At 39.0% G+C, this 22,869-nt stretch overlaps 1 protein-coding gene across 4 annotated transcripts in view; it reads right to left on the reverse strand.

Annotated features, from left to right (window-relative positions):
- osp (myosin phosphatase Rho interacting protein outspread) overlaps positions 1-22,869 on the reverse strand; it is a 398,510-nt gene that overhangs the window by 105,186 nt on the left and 270,455 nt on the right. For all 4 annotated transcript variants that reach the window (XM_069509693.1, XM_069509692.1, XM_034984797.2 and 1 more), the window contains exon 3: positions 2,259-2,324. In XM_069509693.1, coding sequence (XP_069365794.1) covers positions 2,259-2,324 — 66 coding nt within the window. The remainder of the gene's footprint in view (positions 1-2,258; positions 2,325-22,869) is intronic.

A 22,869-nucleotide genomic window follows, 5' to 3' on the forward strand; every position in this document is an offset into this window, starting at 1 on the left:
CTGGACTAAAACTCAATGCGATATCATTTGATAATAATTCGTCATAGTACCCTTATTATAAAGTGCGAAAGTGTGTTTGTTGGGTGGTTTGTTGGTTTATTGGTTTGTGGGTTTTTTGGTTTGTTATTTTGTCCTTCAATCACGTCCCAACGGTGCAACGGATTGACGTGGGTTTTGCATGGGTATAGATAAAGACCTGGAGAGTGACATAGGCTACTTTTTATCCCGGAAAATCCAAGAGTTCCCACGGGGTTTTTAAAAACCTAATTCCACGCGGACGAAGTCGCGGGCATCAGCTAGTAGTAATATATACAGAATAGTTTTCTACCAAAGCATCGACATTAACACTTAGTATGCGAGTTCAGTACTCGACTTGCCCGAGCTACTCGCGCGAGTACCTCATATTCATGGGGTGAACGGCTGCGTATGGGATAGTTTTCAACTAACAAGTCAATTACGCACCACGTCCACCAGTCTGGGCAGGACTGGTTTGAATTTGTACTAAAATAGGGCTGTCAACTTTATCAAAACATTCTTTGTCTTTTATTTTTTAAGAATATATTTAGCACATGCAAATTCGTCAGTACCCTTATTATAAATGCGAAAGTGTGTTTGTTTGTTAGTTTATTGGTTTGTCCTTCAATCACGTCGCAACGGTGCAACGGATTGACGTGATTTTTGCATGGGTAATAAAGACCGAGAGTGATATAGGCTAGACTTTTTATCCCGGAAAATCTAAGAGTTCCCACGGGATTTTTAAATACCTAATTCCATGCGGGCGAGGTCGCGGTCATCAGCTAGTAAATTCATAAGTTTCATCTTCGAGCGTTTTTACTCCGGTCTGATGTAATTTGTAACCTAAATTTTGTTTGACGTTGCAACAATGTTTTCTACTAAGTTTGCTTAGAAATAAAAAGGGTTGTGCCAACCCTATCAAGTAAGATACGAGATCGATCTCGGACTAGATGTTTGAGCCGCCTACAGGAAGTTTACGAGGACGTGAGATCACTATTTTTACAACTGAGAGTGGAAACCTATAGGAAAGTGGTTATTATGTATTGATACTCCTGTCACTGCTAACTGCTAACGATAAAGTACCTACATATTTATTTGTGAAGCCATTACGCTTTGCGAAGAAGTGGCACTGGGCGGGGTATAGTTCCCGGCAGTTAAATAGTCGCGTCTGACCTACGATGCGAGGTACAGTGCGAGCTCGCGCAGGTATTATTCCACGCGCTCCTGTACTGTGTACGGATATAGCACTCACACTAATGCAGGTGGAGAACGCGGGGTGCGGCGCGGTACGTGGGCTCCGCTCCCTCGCCTCGCGCGCCCTACTGACGCCTAAAAATGGTATTGCGACGCGTCTTGCGGCTAACTTCAAGGTGCCAAGGTGGTGCTTTGATCACACGTATCACGAATAAGCGAATCACTCCAGATCCACTTACTCGCCCAACGCCGTGCTTTCTGGTGCGAGGTCGCCATTTAAGTACCTTGGGACCTGAAAGTTTATAGGTTCTTCGAACTATGTACACCGCCCATAGCAACTTTAGCTTCGGACTCGTTGAGCTATTTCGGTTACTGTGTCTCTTCTAGGAATCTCAGTTCACGTAGGGCATAACTCCCTTCATCGCCTACTGTGTGACTGAGCTTCTAATAAGGAAGGCCTTTATCTAATGACAATATTTCGATCACTCCAGAACTCTTCGAAGATTCGTCGTCAGGCAATAATGTTTTGTTGCTTTAAGGGTAATTTATGTTTATGGGGGGTAAGGGGGTGCACTAGCATCTTAGCACCCCAAATGTCAACCACACCTGCACGTGGTGCTCCCTGCGAATCAGCGAACGAGGATATGACGACCGAAGAATGGCGGGATAACCATTTCAAATGGCTTGGCTTTAAATAACACAGACCAGAGACGGGCAGCAGCGTCACTGGTGCGAAATGGCCTACAGCCCTGCGCTGACCAACCCGCCTGCCCAGCGTGGTCAGTATGGGCATTACTTCCAATGAGCAGCGCCAACAGACAAAGGCCCCCAGTTCCCGGCAGCCCTGCTATTCCCGATTGTGGTGGGGAGCGGGTGGATGAGGACGGCTGGAGGACCGTGTTTGGTGGCGCGTTCTTGGAAAGGCCTATGTCCAGCAGTGGACGCAAACAGGCTGATGGATTGGATTGGATTGGAAGGGTAATTTATGGTCAATCAGGTTTGACCTTTGGTTGTCCACGCATGGGAATACAATACAATTCAGTACTCACGTGTTCGTCTAGGGAGTATGTCAGTTCTCCGTCGTCGTATAAAACGAACCATCTTCGCTGCCATCTCTGTAACAAACAACGAAAACAGTTTAGTAACAATATCCTAAAAACTTTAGTTTAGACTTCGGCCTCCTATTCGGGGAGTCCAGACACGCCTAACTTTTCGGAGTTATGTGCGTTTTAAGTAATTAAATATGTTAGTTTATAAGTTTGTATGTACATGTAGTTCATTTTACTGTATTTTATTTTAATTTATATAATGGTATATTTTATTTTATGAATAACTAGCTTATGCTCGCGACTTCGTCCGCGTGGACTACAAAATTTCAAAACCCTCTTTCACCCCCTTAGGGGTTGAATTTTCAAAAATCCTTTCTTAGCGGATGCCTACGTCATAATAGCTATCTGCATGCCAAATTTCAGCCCGATCCGTCCAGTAGTTTGAGCTGTGCGTTGATAGATCGATCAGTCAGTCAGTCAGTCAGTCATTCAGTCAGTCAGTCAGTCAGTCAGTCACCTTTTCCTTTTATACATATAGAATAGAATAGAATAGAATAGCATGTTTTTTTATTCATGTAAAATTTTTAAAAGTGCTTATGAAGATATGTATACTGGGTTCTTTGCCTTTAATAAAAAAACTTTATTATTATTATTAACGGTGAAGGAAAACATCGTGAAAAAAACCTGCATGCCTGAGAGTTCTCCATAACATTCTCAAAAGTGTGTGAAGTCTAATAATCCGCACATGGGGAGCGTGGTAGACTATGGCCAAATCATTCTCACCCTGACAGGAGACCCGTGTTCTATAGTGAGCCGGCGATGGGTTGATCATGATGATAGCTAAATACCCGGGACGGAGAGTGACATAGGCTACTTTTTATCCCAGAAAATCAAAGAGTTCCCACGGGATTTTTAAAAAAACAAATCCACACAGACAACGTGGCGGGCATCAGCTAGTCATTAGTGAATAAAAAACATCTGCCAGTTTACCTCTTTCATGCTACATTTTAGCAGGTAGGCACTCAGAAAAAGGGCCAGTAGTGGGCGAGTGTTCCGTGGTAGATAGTTAGGGTCCCGTAGTGGATTAGCACACAACAAGCTGAACAATGGACTGTCTGACATGCATTATGCGTTCGCAACGCTCATTAATGTAATCGCGGCTACGAACCAGCAAACTGAGTTAGGTGCACGGGAAATAAGCTCCGAAGGTTGTGTATAACCAAATATACATAGGCCTTTAAGCGGTATTAGTGCTTAAGACGTCAGCGTCCTATTCGGGAGGTCCAGGGCTTCACACCCCTAACTCTTCAGTAAAGTTTCAATCAAACATCACTTGCTATGACAGTAAGGAAAACATCGCGAAGAAACCTGCATGGACTCTGACATAAACCCTTCTAATTTTTGGGGTTCCGTAGCCAAATGGCAAAAAACGGAACCCTTATAGATTCGTCATGTCTGTCTGTCCGTCCGTATGTCACAGCCACTTTTTTCCGAAACTATAAGAGCTATAGTACTGTTGAAACTTAAAAAAACCGAAAATTGGTTTGAACGAGATCTAGTAAGTAGTTTTTGATTTATCGTGCAAAATGTCGATAAAATACGATTGTAGTACGGAACCCTCAGTGCGCGAGTCTGATTCGAACTTGGCCGGTTTTTTTTAAATATTATAGACCAGCGCTAGGCTGCAATCAGACCTGGCGGCAGGTGAGGATGCGGCCTAAGATGCAGCGCGCTTTCGGGACGGTAAGCTACCTCTGTAAAACGGTTACACAGATGGGACTTTCAGAATCCCGTGTGAACTCTTTAATTTTCTAGGATAAAAAGTAACCTATGTCTGTCCCCGGGATGTAAGCTAGCACTGTACTAAATTTCATCAAAATCGGTTTAACTGTTGGGCCGTGAAAAGCTAGCAGACAGACAGACAGACAGAGAGACAGACAGACACACTTTAAATCTAAATATATAAAAGGAAAGGAAACTGACTGACTGACTGATCTATCAACGCACAGCTCAAACTACTGGACGGATCGGGCTGAAATTTGGCATGCAGATAGCTATTATAATGTAGGCATCCGCTAAGAAAGGTTGTTTGCAAATTCAACCCGTAAGGGGGTGAAATAGGGGTTTGAAATTTGTGTAGTCATGCGGACGAAGTCGCGGGCATAAGCTAGTTTATAATATTATCTAAGTATGGATGTCTTACTGAATAAATTAGTTTAAGTTTTGTTACTATAATTTCTCATTAAGTGAAATTTGTCTATCTGATTTCTTTTGAGAATAAAATTCTTTAACCACAATAATGGGAGTTTTTTCGCGCAATGTCATAAGTTGCAAAACAGTATGGAATGCCAATCGGCGATCGCTACCGGACATCGTGTTTGAGTAATCCGTTCAAACACTCGCTGTTTGCTGTTCACACGAGGTGAACGTTCATTCGGGCTTACTCAAGGATTTCACGGTCTCATTAATAACATTTGTGCATTTCGGAGTTCCACGCCGCACTAGATTGTGGCGTTTCGTGTTTCGAAGAGCACGTTAAACTGTCGGTGCCGGTTATATATTATCACTTAATTCTGCGGATGGCTTGTGGAAATTACTCATGAACGAAAATTACGGAAAGTTAGGCTGAGATCTATAGAGCATCCTTTGACTTTGCTCAGACTTAAGACGCTGTTAAAACGAGACAACGTTATACCGCTGGCATAAATCTGTCTCGTTTTAACTGAAACTTTAGTCTAAGCAAAGTCAAAGTGCGCTCTATAGATTTCAAACTTAGAGGCATTAGATGCCTTAGAGGCCTTAGATGTGTGTCCGAAATCCTTTACTCTGAAAAGGATAGTTGGCAAAACTCACTATTTTGACAAACAGTTTTAGAATACATAAAACTTTAACGACTAACGTCAAAGTCGCCTATACCTTTTTTTTTCTTCTTTATGTTATTCTAATACAAGTTAGCCCTTGACTGCAATCTCACCTGGTGGTAAGTAATGATGCAGTCTAAAATGGAAACGGGCTAACTTGGAAGGGGTATGGCAGTTTTTAATAAACGCATGCCCCATTGGTTTCTACGCGGCATCGTACCGCAACACTAAATCGCTTCGCGGCACGGCTTTGCCGGTAGGGTGGTAACTAGCCACGGCCAAAGCCTCCCACCAGACCAGACCAGAAATCTAGAAATTGTAAAATTCCAAACCCATGCCAGGAGTCGAATCCGGGACCTCCCACTAATAACACCACAGTGCTTACCACTGCGCCAGGGCGGTCGTCACCTGTAACTGGTGTTTCAAAAATTGCAAAATGTTTATCAGTAAAAGGAACAGGATAGGTAGTAATTTTTCATATCAAAGTCAAAGTCAAAATATGTTTTATTGTCAGTTGTTGGAATTGTAAGAATTATAGTGGTGATAATTATTTCGCAAACTTAAAACTATAGCTACGAGGGTTCCAAACGCGCCCAAGTCTCAGAAGAGCCCACAACAAACTCAGCCGGGTATTCTTTTTTCCAGTAGCGCATAAATAAAGCGCACTCTATAATAAGGCCGATGTCGGTCACACTCACAGCACGCGATTTATAATTCGGACGGGTAATATTTAGTTATGTCACGGTTACGAAAGAACGCACGTGCCTCATTGTTTCAGCCCGACAGAGCTGGCTCGGAAACAATCGTTTATTAAAGGCACCCTGCGTATTTGGTAACGACAACAAAAAAAGTTTAAAGTCGCATGATCTGTCGGCGACAACGGCACAAGACTAGTGGATCTCTTTACTCTCGTGTGTTTTGTATTTTCTTTCTTGATAATCATCGAGAACGGATTTTATACCTATCTATCGACTTCGTCCGCGTGGAATTAGGTATCTAAAAATTCCGTGGGAACTCTTTGATTTTCCGGGATAAAAAGTAGCCTATGTCACTCTCCAGTGGCCCTACCGCGGTTGTTTGACAGCTACAATGTCACGATCGCAATCATCTCTGATTGGTTAATGCTCGCTCACTATTGGCCACAATGCATTGTCGCAAGAAGAATCGCACAAATTCAGCCAATCAGAACAATTGAGATTGTAATAATGATTGATGCAGGTTTTAGACAATCGCCCTACTGGTCTTTATCTATAACCATGCAAAAAATCACGTCAATCTGTTGCACCGTTGCGACGTGATTGATGGACAAACCAACAAACCAACACACCAACAAACCAACAAACAAACACACTTTCGCATTTATAATAAGGGTAGGTACTGATTATACTTTGCAAAAAACCGCAATAAACTTTTTTGTCCGACGCTCTGTCAAAGATATGCGGCCTGCTTGTAAAACAGCAAGATAATTATTTTAATACGCCCAACTACACGCCGCTTTCACTCATATTTGCATACACTTCAATACGATTGTGGATTATTATAGTTTTTGCGTCGAACAATACCCTATGGCACAATGGTATTGCCACATTGGAACGTCAGTTTTCCTAGAAATCTAGTTACCACGGCTCTACTTTACTGGATATCGTCATGAAAAACGCACGTTTTCTAAGTACTAGCTAAGGAATCATGATATTATATTTCATGGATTTATATTATACTAGCTTATGCTCGCGACTTCATCCGCGTGGACTACACAGATTTCTAACCCCTATTTCACCCCCTTAGGAGTTGAATTTTTAAAAATCCTTTCTTAACGGATGCCTACGTAATAATAGCTATCTGCATGCCATCAGCCCGATCCGTCCAGTAGTTTGAGCTGTGCGTTGATGGATCAGTCAGCCAGTCACTCAGTCAGTCAGTCACCTTTTCCTTTTGTATATTTAGATTTTTACCAATGGGTTGTATGTTCCATGGTTCATCATGATCAACCCATCACCGGCTCACTACAGAGCACGGGTCTCCTCCCAGTGTGAGAAGGGACTATGGTTAGGCAACTCTTTTTAAGGGTCTCAGAGAAAAAAGGAACCTTTATAGGATCCCTTCGTTGCCTGTCGGACTGTCGTGTCTGTCAAGATCCGTCAAGGAAATCACCTCTAACTTCTCCGAGTTATGTGTCTTATTAGTAATTAAATTTCACTTGCTTTAACGGTGAAGAAAAATATCGTGAGGAAACCTGCATGCCTGAAAGTTCTCCATAATGTTCTCAAAGGTGTGTGAAGCCTGCCAATCCGCATTTGGCCAGCGGTGGTAGACTACTGGTCACTCTGAGAGGAGATCCGTGCTTTGTAGTGTGCCGGCGATGGATTTATCATGATGATGGTAGAAAACGCTTAAACAAAATACACAACTACTTCATAAGAATTGTGCCTAAAGACCCTGTGGTCTCGCTGTAAAAAACAAATCCTAATTAATTTAGATGACAAAAACAATTCTAATTTAAAATTAATCTTTAATACAACCTTACGTTACATTAGGCTCTCATTAAAGCAACGAGATCCGAAAATAATAAAGCATCATCCTCGCTAATTGACAATAGTATTCGTTCAAAAGGTACCGGCGGATGTGAGGGAATAACTAACGTGGAAGGAATTGTACGCGTCATTAGACGTATCTCTTGAACTCGCTAGACGACCACGTGACGATCACGACAAGTGAAAATGTCTCCTTATCGTTCGACGTGATTCACTGCCAAAAATCGGATACCCAAGACCGGACCCAATGCAAGAATAAAAAAAACCGGCCAAGTGCGAGTCAGGCTCGCGCAATGAGGGCTCCGTACGGTCGTATTTTTTCGACTATTTGCAGGATAATTCAAAAACTATAATACATAAAAATAAATAAAAATCTGGTTTAAAATGCACAGGTAAAGACCTTTTATATGATACCCCACTTGATATAGTTATCTTACTTAGAAAATTGAAAATACTAATTATTAGTTCATGACCACAATTTAATTTTTTTTGTGTGACGTAACCACAAATTCACGGTTTTCAGATTTTTCCCCAAAGAGCCCTCGTAGCTTTTATTGAGTTTGCGTAATTAATTAATTAATCAGTTATCATCACCATTACATCAACTAAGTATTTGAACAGTTGACAATCAAAGAGTGTACAATGATACTTAAAAAAATACTTTGACTTTGAATTTAAAAACACGAGAATTCAACTCTTTTTAACGACATATAATATTATGACAGGTCTAAAAATAGTGCGATTCTTTCTATCGGGGGGCACGGCAGTGCCCCCGCCAAGACGAGCCATAAAATCATATGCAAAAGAGGAAGATAGTGCTTTAGACCTTAGACAGAGTGAACTAGAGTGAGGGAACTCTCGGTTTGATATGTCAAAATATATTAGGCTATGGTGACGTGAAATTAAAGAAAAATAGGGCTACCTAGCGTCAAATTACTAACATTTAATGCCTGCCAGTGATGTCGAAGGCTTGATGTTTTTGTTAGAAGTTCCCTTCGTGAACTTTGGCTTAGACCCGTAAATATAGTCAAGTTCAGAATACCTTGTACAGTAGAACACGATTATCAGCTCAGAATAGTCTAATGACTATTACGAATAGTCGGTGGGTACATTCGTCACTTCAACACCGAGCGGCGCGATAGAGGCAATCTTATTAGAGCGTACAGGCGCGTCCTATTACAGCGACCGACTTTCCCTCTACGACACCGACCAACGCTGATAATTGTCCTAGCATTTCGAGTTTACTTTGTACATTTGCAATAGTAACACTACCTTCTATCTACAGATTCGATTGTACAAGGTATATTAATAACTAGCCTGCGATTTCGTCCGCGTAGACTACACAAATCTTATACCCCTATCTTACCAGTTATAATATCTATCTGCAATCTGCATGCCAAATTTCAGCCCGATCCGTCCAGTAGAGCTGTTCGTTGATAGATCAGTCAGTCAATCAATCAGTTATCTTTTTTTGCTTTTATATATTTAAATTTAGATTAACCACATTGTCCATACAAACCATGAATGTGAGAGTTGAATTTGAAAAAAAATTATAAAAGGGTTTGAAAGCAAAGTTTTACAGTGTGCCGAGTGGGAGTTCCACAAAATTATTCAAATGACTTCACTACTGCGTTAATCGAGCTAACCTCAAACGCATCGAGAATCGCGAGCAAGCGAGTGTGAGTTACCACCGAAGCTAACCAGCCCATACGCGTGTACTCACCGTGAATGGCGTTTATTATTTTTGTTAAGTTGGCGTCGTGATATAAACCAACCAAATTTAGAATGAAATTTCTATGAAGTGATTGTATGGAAGCAGCTGTCTATTAAAATTAAACTGGTTATATCTACTGTCTATGTTTATGTTTTGAAATCATCGTCTTTGTAGGTAAAACCGGTCAAGTGCGAGTCGGACTCGCACACGAAGGCTTTCGCACCATCGTACAAGATATTTTAATAATTTTTTGAGCAAAACTGTAAGTTAATGACAACAGCGTCATCTATATGTGATTTAGAAAACTAATTAGGTATGTTTATGAACACATTTTTAAAATTATTTTAGAGCCTAGAAAAGTAAATTAAAAGTAGTTTTGACTGCACAAGACTTTTTACTGTTCCCCTATAATATTAGTTTAATTAAGTGCCATGGTCACACAAAAGTTAATTGAAAATCATCATCATCATCATCATCAATCCATAGCCGACCCACTACTGAGTACGGTTCTTCTCGCAGAATGCAAATCTGACAAGTACGGGTTTTCCTTCACCGTTAAAGCAAGGGATATAATATTATTATATTTCCTTAAAACGCAAATATAACTCCGAAAAGTAAGAGTTGCATGCGCGGGATTGAACCCCGGACCCACCAACTAGGAGACCATCATCTTCACCCCAAGCTATCACCGCTTAAATGAAAATAAATGTCTTTATTATTAGTTCTCACCCTACTCTCACTGCAAAAATCTATGTGACAACTTATGGATCGCGTTAGCGTCGTGGTTACTCGATTTACTTCGCAAGTTGTCCAAATTTGAAACTCACACTCACCTCATGCTTAAATCGACCAATCACGTGCGCTCACGTTGTCACTTTCGAATGCGAGTCGGTAAACATTAGTCGGTCCCGAGGACGTAAAAAACTTGCATTCACTATTTATGTTTCTCCTACTTGGCACTAGATGGCGCTGTTTCAATTATATACAAATCGTAGTTAACTTTTACGCGATCGAATAGGTAGGAAATCTCCCACTAGGCACACAGATGTTGGTTTAAATACCGGGAACACTTTAGTACATCTAGGAAGAAAATAATGTAGGTCGCATCTCGAAACTGGTTTAGGCTATAGACTAGAGTATATAGAGCATGAGCTCTAGTATCTCAACGGGCGGGTGTCCCGTTGCGTTATCAGAACAGGTGCGAACGCGAGTGACATTGAAAAGCGTGTCGTTAGACTTGGCCGGAGAGTAAACAAACCAAGTTCACACTTGAGACTTTTTGTTCTGTACCTTTCAGTATGTTATGCATCGTAACGTATTCAAATTCAACGTCATGTCAATGTCATGTAAGTACTCGGTACATACTAATTAATATTTCAATGATGTTGTCGGACGTTGCTTAGCGTAGGTAACTAACTTTAAATAATTATAAAACAGGAAAATTGGCCCAGTTTTTCAATATTATGACGTTATTTTAGAATTCAGAATATTCATAGAATTAGTACTGGAGCGTAAGTTTGTCGCCAGGCACATGTTTAGTGACTAAACTGTGATAGACTAGTGTGATAGACTATGTGTAGTAGACTAGGCTCTGATAGCCTAGTGGTTAGGACGTCCGCCTTCTAATTGGAGGCCGGGGGTTCGATCCCGGGCACGCACCTCTAACTTTTCGGAGTTATGTGCGTTTTAATTAATTAAATATCACTTGCTTGGTGCCGGTGCCGGTGAAGGAAAACATCGTAAGGAAACCTGCATGTCTGAGTTCTCCATAATGTTCTCAAAGGTGTGTGAAGTCTACCAATCCGCACATGGCCAGCGTGGTAGACTATGACCAAAACCCTTCTCAGTCTGAAAGGAGACCCGTGCTCTGTAGTGAGCCGGCGATGGGTTGATCATGATGATGATAACATGTTTAGTGAACCATTTTTATTGTACAACATTATTGTAAAAACGGATGTATTTCAGTTTAATTTACGTTGCTTTTGCTACTAAAAAATATGTGCTTTCCAATGATTTCTTCGTTAGCCACCATTGCTCCATCGATTAATGCCAAAGAAATACGAGAGGCAAAACTTTTTTAACAGACTTATTGGGAAAAATTACAGCCGCGCAGTATCAGAAGCATAAAAAAAAACAGAGTAACTTAATACAAAATGTCTTGTTGACACAAAATGCCCCTTATAAGCAACTTTTTGTCGCAAAACATGTCGCTAACGTAGCCACAAGTTAAAGGTGATTTAAGGAACGCTTGTTTACATAATTCGATCGCTTTGCAATCAGTATAATAATTCCCAGAGTATCGGTACCGGGCGGGGTCCCGTTATGTATTATCGGTACAGTTCCACAGGATAACGTAGGTATCCTTCGTCGTACCGGAGACATAAATAACAGTGATTAAATACCTGTTGGGAAACTTCAATAAAAAATTAGGATTCTTACATTATATGATAAGGATGGGCGCTATCTTCTATATGACAAGTCAATTTATATTTTGTTTTCTTGCATGCATGAGAGTTCTCCATAATGTTCTCAAAGGTGTGTAAAGTCTGCCAATCCACATTTTTCCAGTGTGGTGGATATATTTATTTATAAGTCAAATCCAAAACTGTCATAGTAGTTTGGACTGAGAGGAGACCCACGCTCTATAGTGAGCCGGCAATAGGTTGATCATGACGATGGTGATGATGATGATTTGCCATTCTTCTTTTAAAATAAGAGCCACAGCAGCTTTGGAATTTTATGCACTACCCTAGACTTTAAAGCAATTTAAATATAAACAAATCACCTGCAAAAATGCTGGGATAAAAACATTAAAATACAAGATAAAATCCGAAAACAAATAAAAGCGAAAATACCAAACAATTAACTTAATTAACAGGAGAATGCTTTTAAAAAAATACCATTACGATGGCTTAATTAGGGCCGATGCGGTACTATTTTAAGGATGAAAGCCTATGATACTAAAACATTATAAATAGGACAAAGTCGCGAAGTAAGAAGACGAGTCTCTTTTTTGGCAACATTTTCCTTACTTTTCCCACAGTATTTTTTTGATGCTTAGAAGCAGGCGCTATTTCGTGGAATTCCATAATAAACAAGATACCAAAAGCTTAATTTGCTATAATCCGCTGAAAAAGATAAATCTTTTGAAAAAAAATTGTAAAAACTTAGAGCCAAAAAAAATCAAAAAGTTTCAGCCTTTTATACAGGAAAATACAAATTAACTATATAGGCATGCTCTCGACTGCAATCCCACCAAATAGTAGTAGCCTAAGGTAGATCGCGCCAACCGAGAAGATGCCTATTTACTCTTCTTTTGAAGGTTCCAATATTGTAGATCTGGCGAAAATATCATATGAAATAGCCACTCTTCTATGTAAGTAAATCTCTTTGACGCACTCATTAAATTAATTTAACGAGCTCATCGCATACATTGTTGCGGGTAATTTGTTAATTATCCTGGCGATAAAAGAATCTGCATTCTTAGTCTAGGGTAAAAACCTAAAAATTATTAAATTATCCTTTGGTTTTCATAATTGAAATTCGCACCTGTGGTGAAATAAATATGATATACTTTTGCTTGAATCATCATTTTTGCATTTTTATCTTACGAACTACAACTTACAGTATTGTCTTGCAGCAATAAGCATACTTATCTCTTAACGTACCTAATATAGCTTATGTTGTGATAGCCTAGTGATTAAGACGTTGGCCTCCTCTATTCGGAGGATACGGCATTCGATCCCGGGCAAGCATTTTAGACTTTTCGGAGTTATGTGCGTTTTAAGCAATTTAATAGGTATCACTGCTGCAGACTTGGGCGTTAGCTCTCCATAATGTTCTCGAAGATGTGTGCAGTCTGCCCATCTACATTTTTATCGTGGTTTCATGGTTTGAACTGAGAGGAGACCCACGCTCTATAGTGAGCCGGTAATAGATTGATCATGACGATGATGATGATAATGATTTGTCATTGTTCTTTTAAAATAAGAGCCAGAGCGCCTTTGGAATTGGAGCGCACTTGGCTACAGTAGTGGACTTCTCATTCTGAGAGGAAACCGATTAGTGGAGCGGTGGCGATAGGTTTAGATGAAAACAAATGCTACTAATACACCTACTACTACTACTAATACTATAAACCTTAGTGGTTTTTTTGTTGTGTTAAAAGTATTTGTAAAATGTTCAATATTTGATAGTTAATAAAAAAAAAAAAAATGCCTAGTAGGTTCTCTAGGTAACACTAATAGAAAACCTAGGTTGTTAACAGAGTTATCTCACAGTGTTAAAACACTGCGTAACCGCTTCAGTCGGATCACATCTGCCTGCTAACTCGCGAATAGGGCCCTGTTAATTATAGCCTAGCCTAGTTAGTGAGTGACAGGCCCTAGGATCGTGCTGTTTAGTTAGCCAGCTAGCTAGGCTTAAGGTGACGCAGGACGCTCGACCAAACCTATTTGCTTTTCACTTGATGATGATTTCACCGAAATCAAGGGTTTAGGAAAAGTATTTTGAGAAAAAACTACTGAGTTTATGTTTGCAGAGTATAGTTATTTCAACTAATGAATAAATAAACTATGTCTAATGTTCAATTTCTTTAGAATTTTCATACTCCTAATCTTATTTATTTACGCCCAAAGTTATCATAAATTTAATGTTAAAATATGAATCTTTTGAGGCTCGTAACTTTAAAATCAATATTTTTTTCAATGTTTCATATATCAATAAACCTAGATAATGACGAGATTAATCGATATAAAATACTTAGTTTTGAGCGTACAGTATCAAATAATGTAGTAATTACCCTCCTACGTTTGTATGAAGAATGCATCGTCCTGAGCCCCCTTAAATGAAAATTACACACTGGGCGCCACCTACACGGAAGGTGGGAAGAGAAAAAGTAGAATATGATTAGTTGAACATACAATGTAATGTATGACATATGGATCCGAGACATGGTCGCTAAGGGCCTCATAAGAAAACTCAAAGTCACTCAGCGGGCGATGGAGAGAACTATGCTTGGCGGCACAGCTTTGCCGATACCGCCCATCAGACCAGACCAGAAATTAAGAAATTATAAAATTCCAAACCCCTGCTGGAAATCAAACCCAGGACCTCCCACTAAAAAGACCACAGCACTTACCACTGCGCCAATATGAAACCTCCTAATAATTGATTTCGACTTTAGTTCTCCGTTATCATTAGCGATTGTTATGTCATCTACATATGCATAATTCGATTTCGACCATTCGATCTTTTGTGCGAGGGCAAGCAAAACAATAATAGCAATCAATCTGAAGCGATTTCTAAAGGGATTTTGATATCAGATGGTTGTGTTGGCAAACAAAGCAAATAATCAATCAGCATAATCGATTTCGATATTAGCTATCGAGTTGGTACTTAGGCGAGTATTTAATTTACCATGCCTTGAAATGGTTAAAAAAACCGGCCAAGTGCGAGTCTGACTCGCGCACCGAATGTTTCGTACTCGGGTGTTTTTTTTGCACGATAAATCAAAAACCATTATGCATTAAAAACACTGTTTTAGAATATACAGGTTAAGCTATTTCATATGATACCCCCCACTTGGATCTTACTTAGAAAATTTTAACACATTTTAATTTTTTTTTGTGTGTGTGATGTTACCACAAATCCACGGTTTTGAGATTCATTCCTTTACTTGTGTTATAAGACTTACCTACCTGCCAAATTTCATGATTCAATTCAAGGTCAACAGGAAGTACCCTATAGGTTTTCTTCACAGACACGACAGACAGACGGACAGACAGTCCGACACAGACAACGAAGTGATCCTATAAGGGTTCCTTTTTTCCCTTTTGAGATACGGAACCCTAAAAATTGTATGTAAAGGTCGTGACCTTGTGATACGTTGTGTTGAATTAACGAACTGCGCCTTCTTTCCTGATTAGATAACAATCTTTTATCTTTTATGCTTCACATTGTTATTATTAAACTCTATTAGAAAAATCCGGGAGGTGTAACAAATCTGCTGTTTAGATATTACGGTGTACCTAATCAACAACTAACTCCTTCTTACTATTTACTAACAAATGTACTTACAATTTGTAGGTAGTAGAATCTACTAATATTTCGTCAGTATTTGCTAATTTCGTCACTAAGTTATGCAGTAATTCATGTACTTATGTATGTAACATTATAAATTGCTATCCTTGATATTTATTATTTTGTGTTTAACTGCTCGCTCTTCACGTAATTTGCAATATTTTCTATTTCCTCGACACTTTTCACTTAAGACTGCTTGTTAGAGTTTGCTTGTCACCTTGCATGGCATTGTTATGTTCTTCGTCTTTCTGTATTTACATTGTATTTATAGCTAGTATGTGCGGTAAAGTAATCTTCTTATTATTAAACATGTATGACAAACCGGCTTTACTCACGTATTTAGTCAACGTTAGCCCGACTAGTTTCGAACCCATCCGGGGTCCTTTTAGGGTTCCGTACCTCAAAAGGAAAAACGGAACCCTTATAGGATCAATTTGTTGTCTGTCTGTCCAGAAATCTACAGGGTACTTCCCGTTGACCTAGAATCATGAAATTTGGCAGGTAGGTAGATCTTATAGCTGACATTTGGGGAAAAATCTGAAAACCGTGAATTTAGGGTTTGATCACACAAAAAAAATTAAATTGTGGTCATGAACTAATAATTAGTATTTTCAACTTTCGAAGTGAGTGACTATATCAAGTGGGGTATCATATGAAAGGTCTTCACCTGTTCTAAAACAGAATTTTATTTATTTTTATGCATCATAGTTTTTGAATTATCGTGCAAAATGTCGAAAAAATACAACTGTAGTACGGAACCCTCATTGCGCGAGCCTGACTCGCACTTGGCCAGTTTTTTCACAGGGACTCACTCCCTACTACTGACTGTATAATGGAATGGAAATCACTCACGATAGTTTAAACGCTAAAATCATCTTCTTCTTCTCCATTTGTTTTTCTAAATTGTCCCCATAAGCATATATTTCACTTATCTCAAAAATAATCAGCTATCTAAGCTATTTAAGTAGCCTCTAAAGTTTAAACGCTACAAGTTACAACATCCAAAAAAAAATACCAGTTCCTAATTTCCTCTTTCACATCCAGTGGCGTGCACAGGAGTTCAAGCCAGGGTATGCATTTAGGTATGAACTTATTTTACGGCAGGTAATAATGAAAAATAAGCATTGATTTATTACAATGAGGGTAAGCAGTGTGTTTATGCTTCTATGAGCTGCACGCCACTGCTCACATCACATGACAATGTAACTCCAGTGATTTTACATTTTGGAACCACCCTTCCGTTCCAACTCCCCACCACACTGACACGTCATCAATCATTGTCACTCTGGCGCAGAGCTAACAGATCGATCAGAATTAATTATCACAATTGTTAACATTTCAAAGAGAGAGCCCGTGACGGCCAGACCCTTCGTTATTTTATACAAGCTGAAAGTGTCTCTGTCTCCCAACACATCGAGGAACGATCAGCGATTATGAAGCTACGATTATCGTGGCTTTTTAGAATAGAATAGAATGTTTTTAGAATAGAATGTTTTTTTATTCATGTAAACTTTTTAAAAGTGCTTATGAATAGTCAGGTAGTTTTAATTTACCACTGGTTCGGAATGCCGTTCCTACCGAGAAGAACCAGCAAGAAACTCGGCGGTTGCTCTTTTTAATTTTTCAATTTACAATGTTATTATACCGTACTATACAAGCCATTGCAGCCCCGTGCATTGCTGGAGCGAGTCAAATCCAAGCTTTTTTATCGTTTACATAGTCTGCGACTGTATAATATGCTTTGGCAGATAACAGGTAACAAAGGTGTATAAAATCTTTTGTCAAAGTACCTTATTAAGTGTAATTTTTTTCTTCGGAATAGCATTAGAATTTAAAAAAAAAATTAAAAAAATTGATAAATTTTTAAGGGTGTCTGGCCTGGTAAAAGGTCACCACGATGCTTAGTACAATGCATGACGTCATTCTACTCGTAATAGGTACTAAAAAATATAATAAAAAGACACTTTATACTTTGGCGGAAGATTTTATACACCTTTGTTATTATATCTGTTATTTGTCAAAGCCCCGATGTTCCATACTTCATAGTCGCTGATACTTCCTGCCTGTGTTGGGGACAATGTACGTATAAACTTTCAGCTTTTTAAGTGACGAAGGTTTGGCCGTCACGTGTTCTTCGTCCATTTCAGACGAGGCGATGGTGACAAGACAACGCGTGTTCTGTCGTGTACAGGGATATTTTTGTACGTCATTTGTACGGACAGCATCGATAATTGGATGTACAAGTATGTTAAGGGCTTTAAGAATGTAAATTGAGCTTATTAAAGTCACAAGGCGACCTCCCTGGCGCAGTGGTAAGCGCTGCGGTATTATTAGTTGGAGGTCCCGGGTTCGAATCCTGATCTTTCTTTCTAAAGATTTCTGGTCTGGCTGGAGGCTTTGGCCGTGGCTAGGTAATACCCTTCCGGCAAAGCCGTGCCGCCAAGCGATTTAGCGTTAAATTTAAAATCATAATAATTCAATGAATTTTAAGGTATTTCTTTCATTACTTCTATCTAAGCTTACGTCATAAAAGCACTTTACCTTGAAGTGTTTTCATTAAGCGATAGGTAGAGTACATTATAACGTGAATAAAAACTGCCAAAATAGATTTTTAGGGTTTCGTACCTCAAAAGGAAAAACGGAACCCTTTTAAGATCACTTTGTGGTCTGTCTATCTGTCTGTCTGTCAAGAAACCTACAGGGTACTTCCCGTTGACTTAGAATCATGAAATTTGGCAGGTACTGTAGGTCATTTAGCAGACATTAGGAGAAAAATCTGAAAACCGTGAATTTATGGTTACATCACACAAAAAAAAAAAATTGTGTTCTTGAACAAATATTGCTATTTTCTACTTTCAAAGTAAGATTATATATATATGCTATACCAAGTGGGGTATCATATGAAAGGGCTTTACCTGTAAATTCTAACGCAGATTTTTTATTCATTTTGATGCATCATAGTTTTGAATTATCGTGCAAAAGGTCTAAAAAATACGACTGTAGTACGGAACCCTCGTTGCGCGAGCCTGACTCGCACTTGGCCGGCTTTATTTATTCAATCTGTATTCTCTACATGGTAATATGCAAATCACTTTTTGCGCTGTCTTGAATTCTCAACAAGCGCTAAGGACGTGCTAAGGACTTGACTAGATCAGATCAGACACGCGTTATCATTCTTTCGAGTATTTAAGCTGTCATTATTTTAACCTATTGCCTTTTCCTGTTTTTGTACCAATCGATCGCAGTAGTAGTAAATAACAAGATGTTTTAATCCCTGAATATGTTCTATCGGTTGTATTTTTATTAAGTACAATAAATGCAATGAACAAAAAACTTGATTTGCTGTAATCCGCTGAAACAGGTCGAATCTGTACCCGTAGTACAAGATTTTACGTCTCACCAAACCAAACCAAATTCGAGAGTCGAAATACTTCCGTGTTACAGTAAAATGGACCTAAACAGCCTTGAATTGAAGTCAAATATTCAATGCCACTGATTTTAATTTCGCAATGTTTCCGCTTGGAGCGCTGGCTGTAGAAGTGTAGACAAACTTGAGCTTTAAAACAAGGCGTTTAAGATCCAGTTTACTGTAACGCGGAAGTATTTCGACTCTCGAATTTGGTTTGGTTTGGTGAGACGTAAAATCTTGTACTACGGGTACTGTATGAAGCAAGATGCAGCATGCGAAATGCACCGCCCGCCCTCCCACTGCTAACCATGCAGGAAAAGCAGCCACTCCTTTGTCCCACCACCAGCAGTTCACAAACTGTTATTATCTCTAGTTTCTTTCGTAGAATAAGTATAAAAAGTAGATTTTTATCTCCTCATAATTATCCTGATTAAGAAGATGTTCGGTTTTTATAGCTATTGATTATAGTTGACTTTAGCCTAATTACCAAAATAACGATCAAAACCCATTAGTATAACATTTATCGTCAATATTAACTGAGTGATTATTCAAATCAGTGCCAAATAAATACCGATAAAGGACAACAACCGGAAACGATAAAGCGATAAAAAAAACTGTGCACTAAGTATGAGATTTTACTTATTACCAATTTAGATAGAATTCGACAGTCGAAATAATATAACGTCAAAGCAAAATGGACCTAAACCGTCTTGATTTAAAGTCAAAAATTCAGTACCATTGATTTTAATTTCGCAACGTTTCCGCTTGGAGCGCTGGCTGTAGATATATGTACAAACTTGAACATTAAAACAGGGCAGTTAAGTGCCATATTACTTTAACGCTAGAGTGTATCGTCTCTCAAATACTATCAACGTTGTAGTAAAATCTTATACTAAGCGACCAGCGTACTGATCGAAAAAACGTTTTGAATTCGTATCTCATAAACAATATTTAAAATGCGAATCAATTAAAACGCTGTTACCCGCGTTTTTTGTCCTCAATAAAATATTATGTAGGGCTGTCGAAAGAAAGAGATGGAAACACCAAGAACCCTTACTTAAGGCCGCAATAGGGTCTTGGACTGTAGTAATAAAATGACGTGATTTTTTGTATAGCGATAGTTTATGGGGCTAGAATTCATTATTAAAGTAAATAATTAAAAATGATTTTTTTTAATTTTTAAAATAATTAATTATTAACGTCACGCTGTACGGAAAGCGATTAATGACGTCACATGACGTAAACAACAAATATTTTTCAATTTTTTTTTAACAGAAAAAATATTTTCCCGCAGAAGTCATTCTATTTTCTACCCTTGTATACTAAGCTTTCCGGAATGTTACTGACATTTTCTATTTTCTACCCTTGTATACTCAGCTTTCCGGAATGTTACTGCCATTTTCTATTTTCTACCCTTCTATACTCAGCTTTCCGGAATGTTACTGACATTTTCTATTTTCTGCCCTTGTATACTCAGCTTTCCGGAATGTTACTGACATTTTATATTTTCTACCCTTGTATACTACAGCTACATAAGCTTTAGTAATGGAAATCTGTAAAATAACTAAGTTGCCTTGACACGAAGATACTTTGACACAACTTGTAAATGCTTATTTTTATAAGGCACTTTTAAAAAAATCAGAATAATATGTGTAATAATCAGAGTCATCATGAGCATCTCAATATTAAGAATGCAGCTTCCGTTACTCAAGACTTATGACATGTCGAGCTATTTACACGCATCTTTATAAAAAGTTGTCTGAGAGATCACTTAACTGTGCGTGTGGCGTTTACGGAGCGGTGTCGCAATTAAACTTCTGCGTGTAATTACATCACAGTGTCGAAAGCTGAGGCAAGAGCGATTCACGCTGCGTCTGGTATGAGAACCTTTCACATTCGATGACTTTCTTCTTCCTGGAGTCGTTCCTGCATTCCTGGATTCATGGGATGAAATTCCGGAGACTATAGTGTTCAACGAATGTACTGAGGAACTATTGGCGTGAGACATGCAAGAGGACATTCCGCTTCTTATGTGCTTATGAAAAAAAGATCCAGAACCTGTGAATGACGCGGACGGTGTGTATAAATTGGAAAATGTAATCTAGATTTTTCACAAATAGTCCGTCAGAAAAGGTTTCTTTCAAAAGTAAATAGATATTTGGAAGGAATGACTCAAAACGTGGTCCGTACCAATTCAGCAACCTTTTTGCGTTTCTTATTGGAAATAAAATGTCTTCAAATCACGAAGTAATTATATAGTGTCATTTGAAATTATTTTCCCGAATTGTTATTTGCAAATAGAGCAACAAAAAGAACACTAGAATCAAAGGAATCAGAAGCTTAAGTACTGGCAATATAAAAACAAGTCATATATTTTTTTTAAACACGAATGCACTGTCAGATAACGAACTAACAAAATTTTCACATTTGAAAATTGCGCCATAATAATATAGCCGCCATATAGATTTTTTTTAAGTAAAGCCAGTGACACTTAGGAATCTAACGATACCATATACATCCAAATCTGTTCAGGCATTTAGAAGTTGTGGTGGAATATGAACTCTAAAAACATTACACTCCTCTTTTTGGGCAATCGTGTAACTTTCAAACAAATGACAATCCAGTCTATGTGACTAGTGTATGGTTAAGGCCGTTGGCCCGTTGGTTCGTGACTTGATTAATTAGACGCGAGAAGTCCGCTCTTCGGCAAGTACTCCAGTGTTGCGTACGAGCATAGACGAGGCCCCACACGCTACCCTGGTATTGTCATCGTAAAGAAATTGATGACATAACTGATCTTGGCGAACTGACAACTATATGGAACATGATAAATCGATTTCATGTAGAGCAATTTTTTTTAAATATGACATGTGCCTGGGCCATTTTGTAAAAAATGGACAGGTCTAGATGGCAATCGGGGTATGAGGCTGGAGGACGCCTCGCACATGCACATGTCTCCCGCACCGGGTTAACGTGGGGGCTGTGCGGGTATGCGGGGCGTTCCCACCCCGATTGTGATCTCGACCGGTCGCGTACTATAGCGCGTTATATGTGTAAGTAACGCGCTATACTAACAACAAATTTACTACGTAAATTACACTTACGAGTATAAAAGTTGTTTACATTAGTTTCGTCATAAGTAAGTCATGTAAGCTACTTACGCGAGTAAAATTAACAGGAGTAATAATAATAAAATAGAACATGTCAGTAACATCCCGGAAAGCTGAGTATACAAGGGTAGAAAATAGTAAATGTCAGTTACATTCCGGAAAGCTGAGTAGATACAAGGGTAGAAAATAGAAAATGTCAGTAACATCCCGGAAAGCTGAGCTAAGGATTGTGCTGAAAAGTATTTGTGAATTTGATTATAATGATATTAAATAGAAAATATGCCATACAAAAGGAAATAAAAATGTTTTAGTGATGTCTGCCAATCCGCACTTGGCCCGCGTGGAGGACTATGGTCAAACCCTTCTCAATCTGAGAGGCAACCCGTGCTCAATAGCGAGCCAGCAATGGGATGTTTGTTAAACATTATGATACGCTACTTAACTATCCTATTATTCTCACGCTATTCAAGTATCCTAGTAAGTAAGATTTCGTAATTTCAATAAGCAAGTAATTGAACACGTAATATCGTACAGTCTTATCGCCATTGCAGTCAAAACATTCGGTGTTGTTCAAGATATAATTGGTAGTTACAAAAATTGGTCAATTTGTTAAATTACCCTCAAGTAACGAGTTTCTCAACCGTGCTGCAAAACGTCATTATCTATTACTAACCGAACACGAGAACAGAAACATAGCGCCTGCAGTGGTGAAAAGCAAAGTGGTAACGATAATAGGGGACTAACTACATTTATTCACCTCCGTTCGCGTTTCGCTGAGCGATTTTGGTTACACTTATACAGTTCCGCTACTATCAGCCGCGTACAGCATCATACGCCTAGCACACGAACTATATATTATATTTGTACTCCGTGGCCTAGCATGTTAACTTGCACAGCGCTGTTCT

This window comes from Maniola hyperantus, chromosome 3 (assembly GCF_902806685.2).
Source record: "Maniola hyperantus chromosome 3, iAphHyp1.2, whole genome shotgun sequence".
Lineage (NCBI taxonomy): Eukaryota > Metazoa > Arthropoda > Insecta > Lepidoptera > Nymphalidae > Maniola > Maniola hyperantus.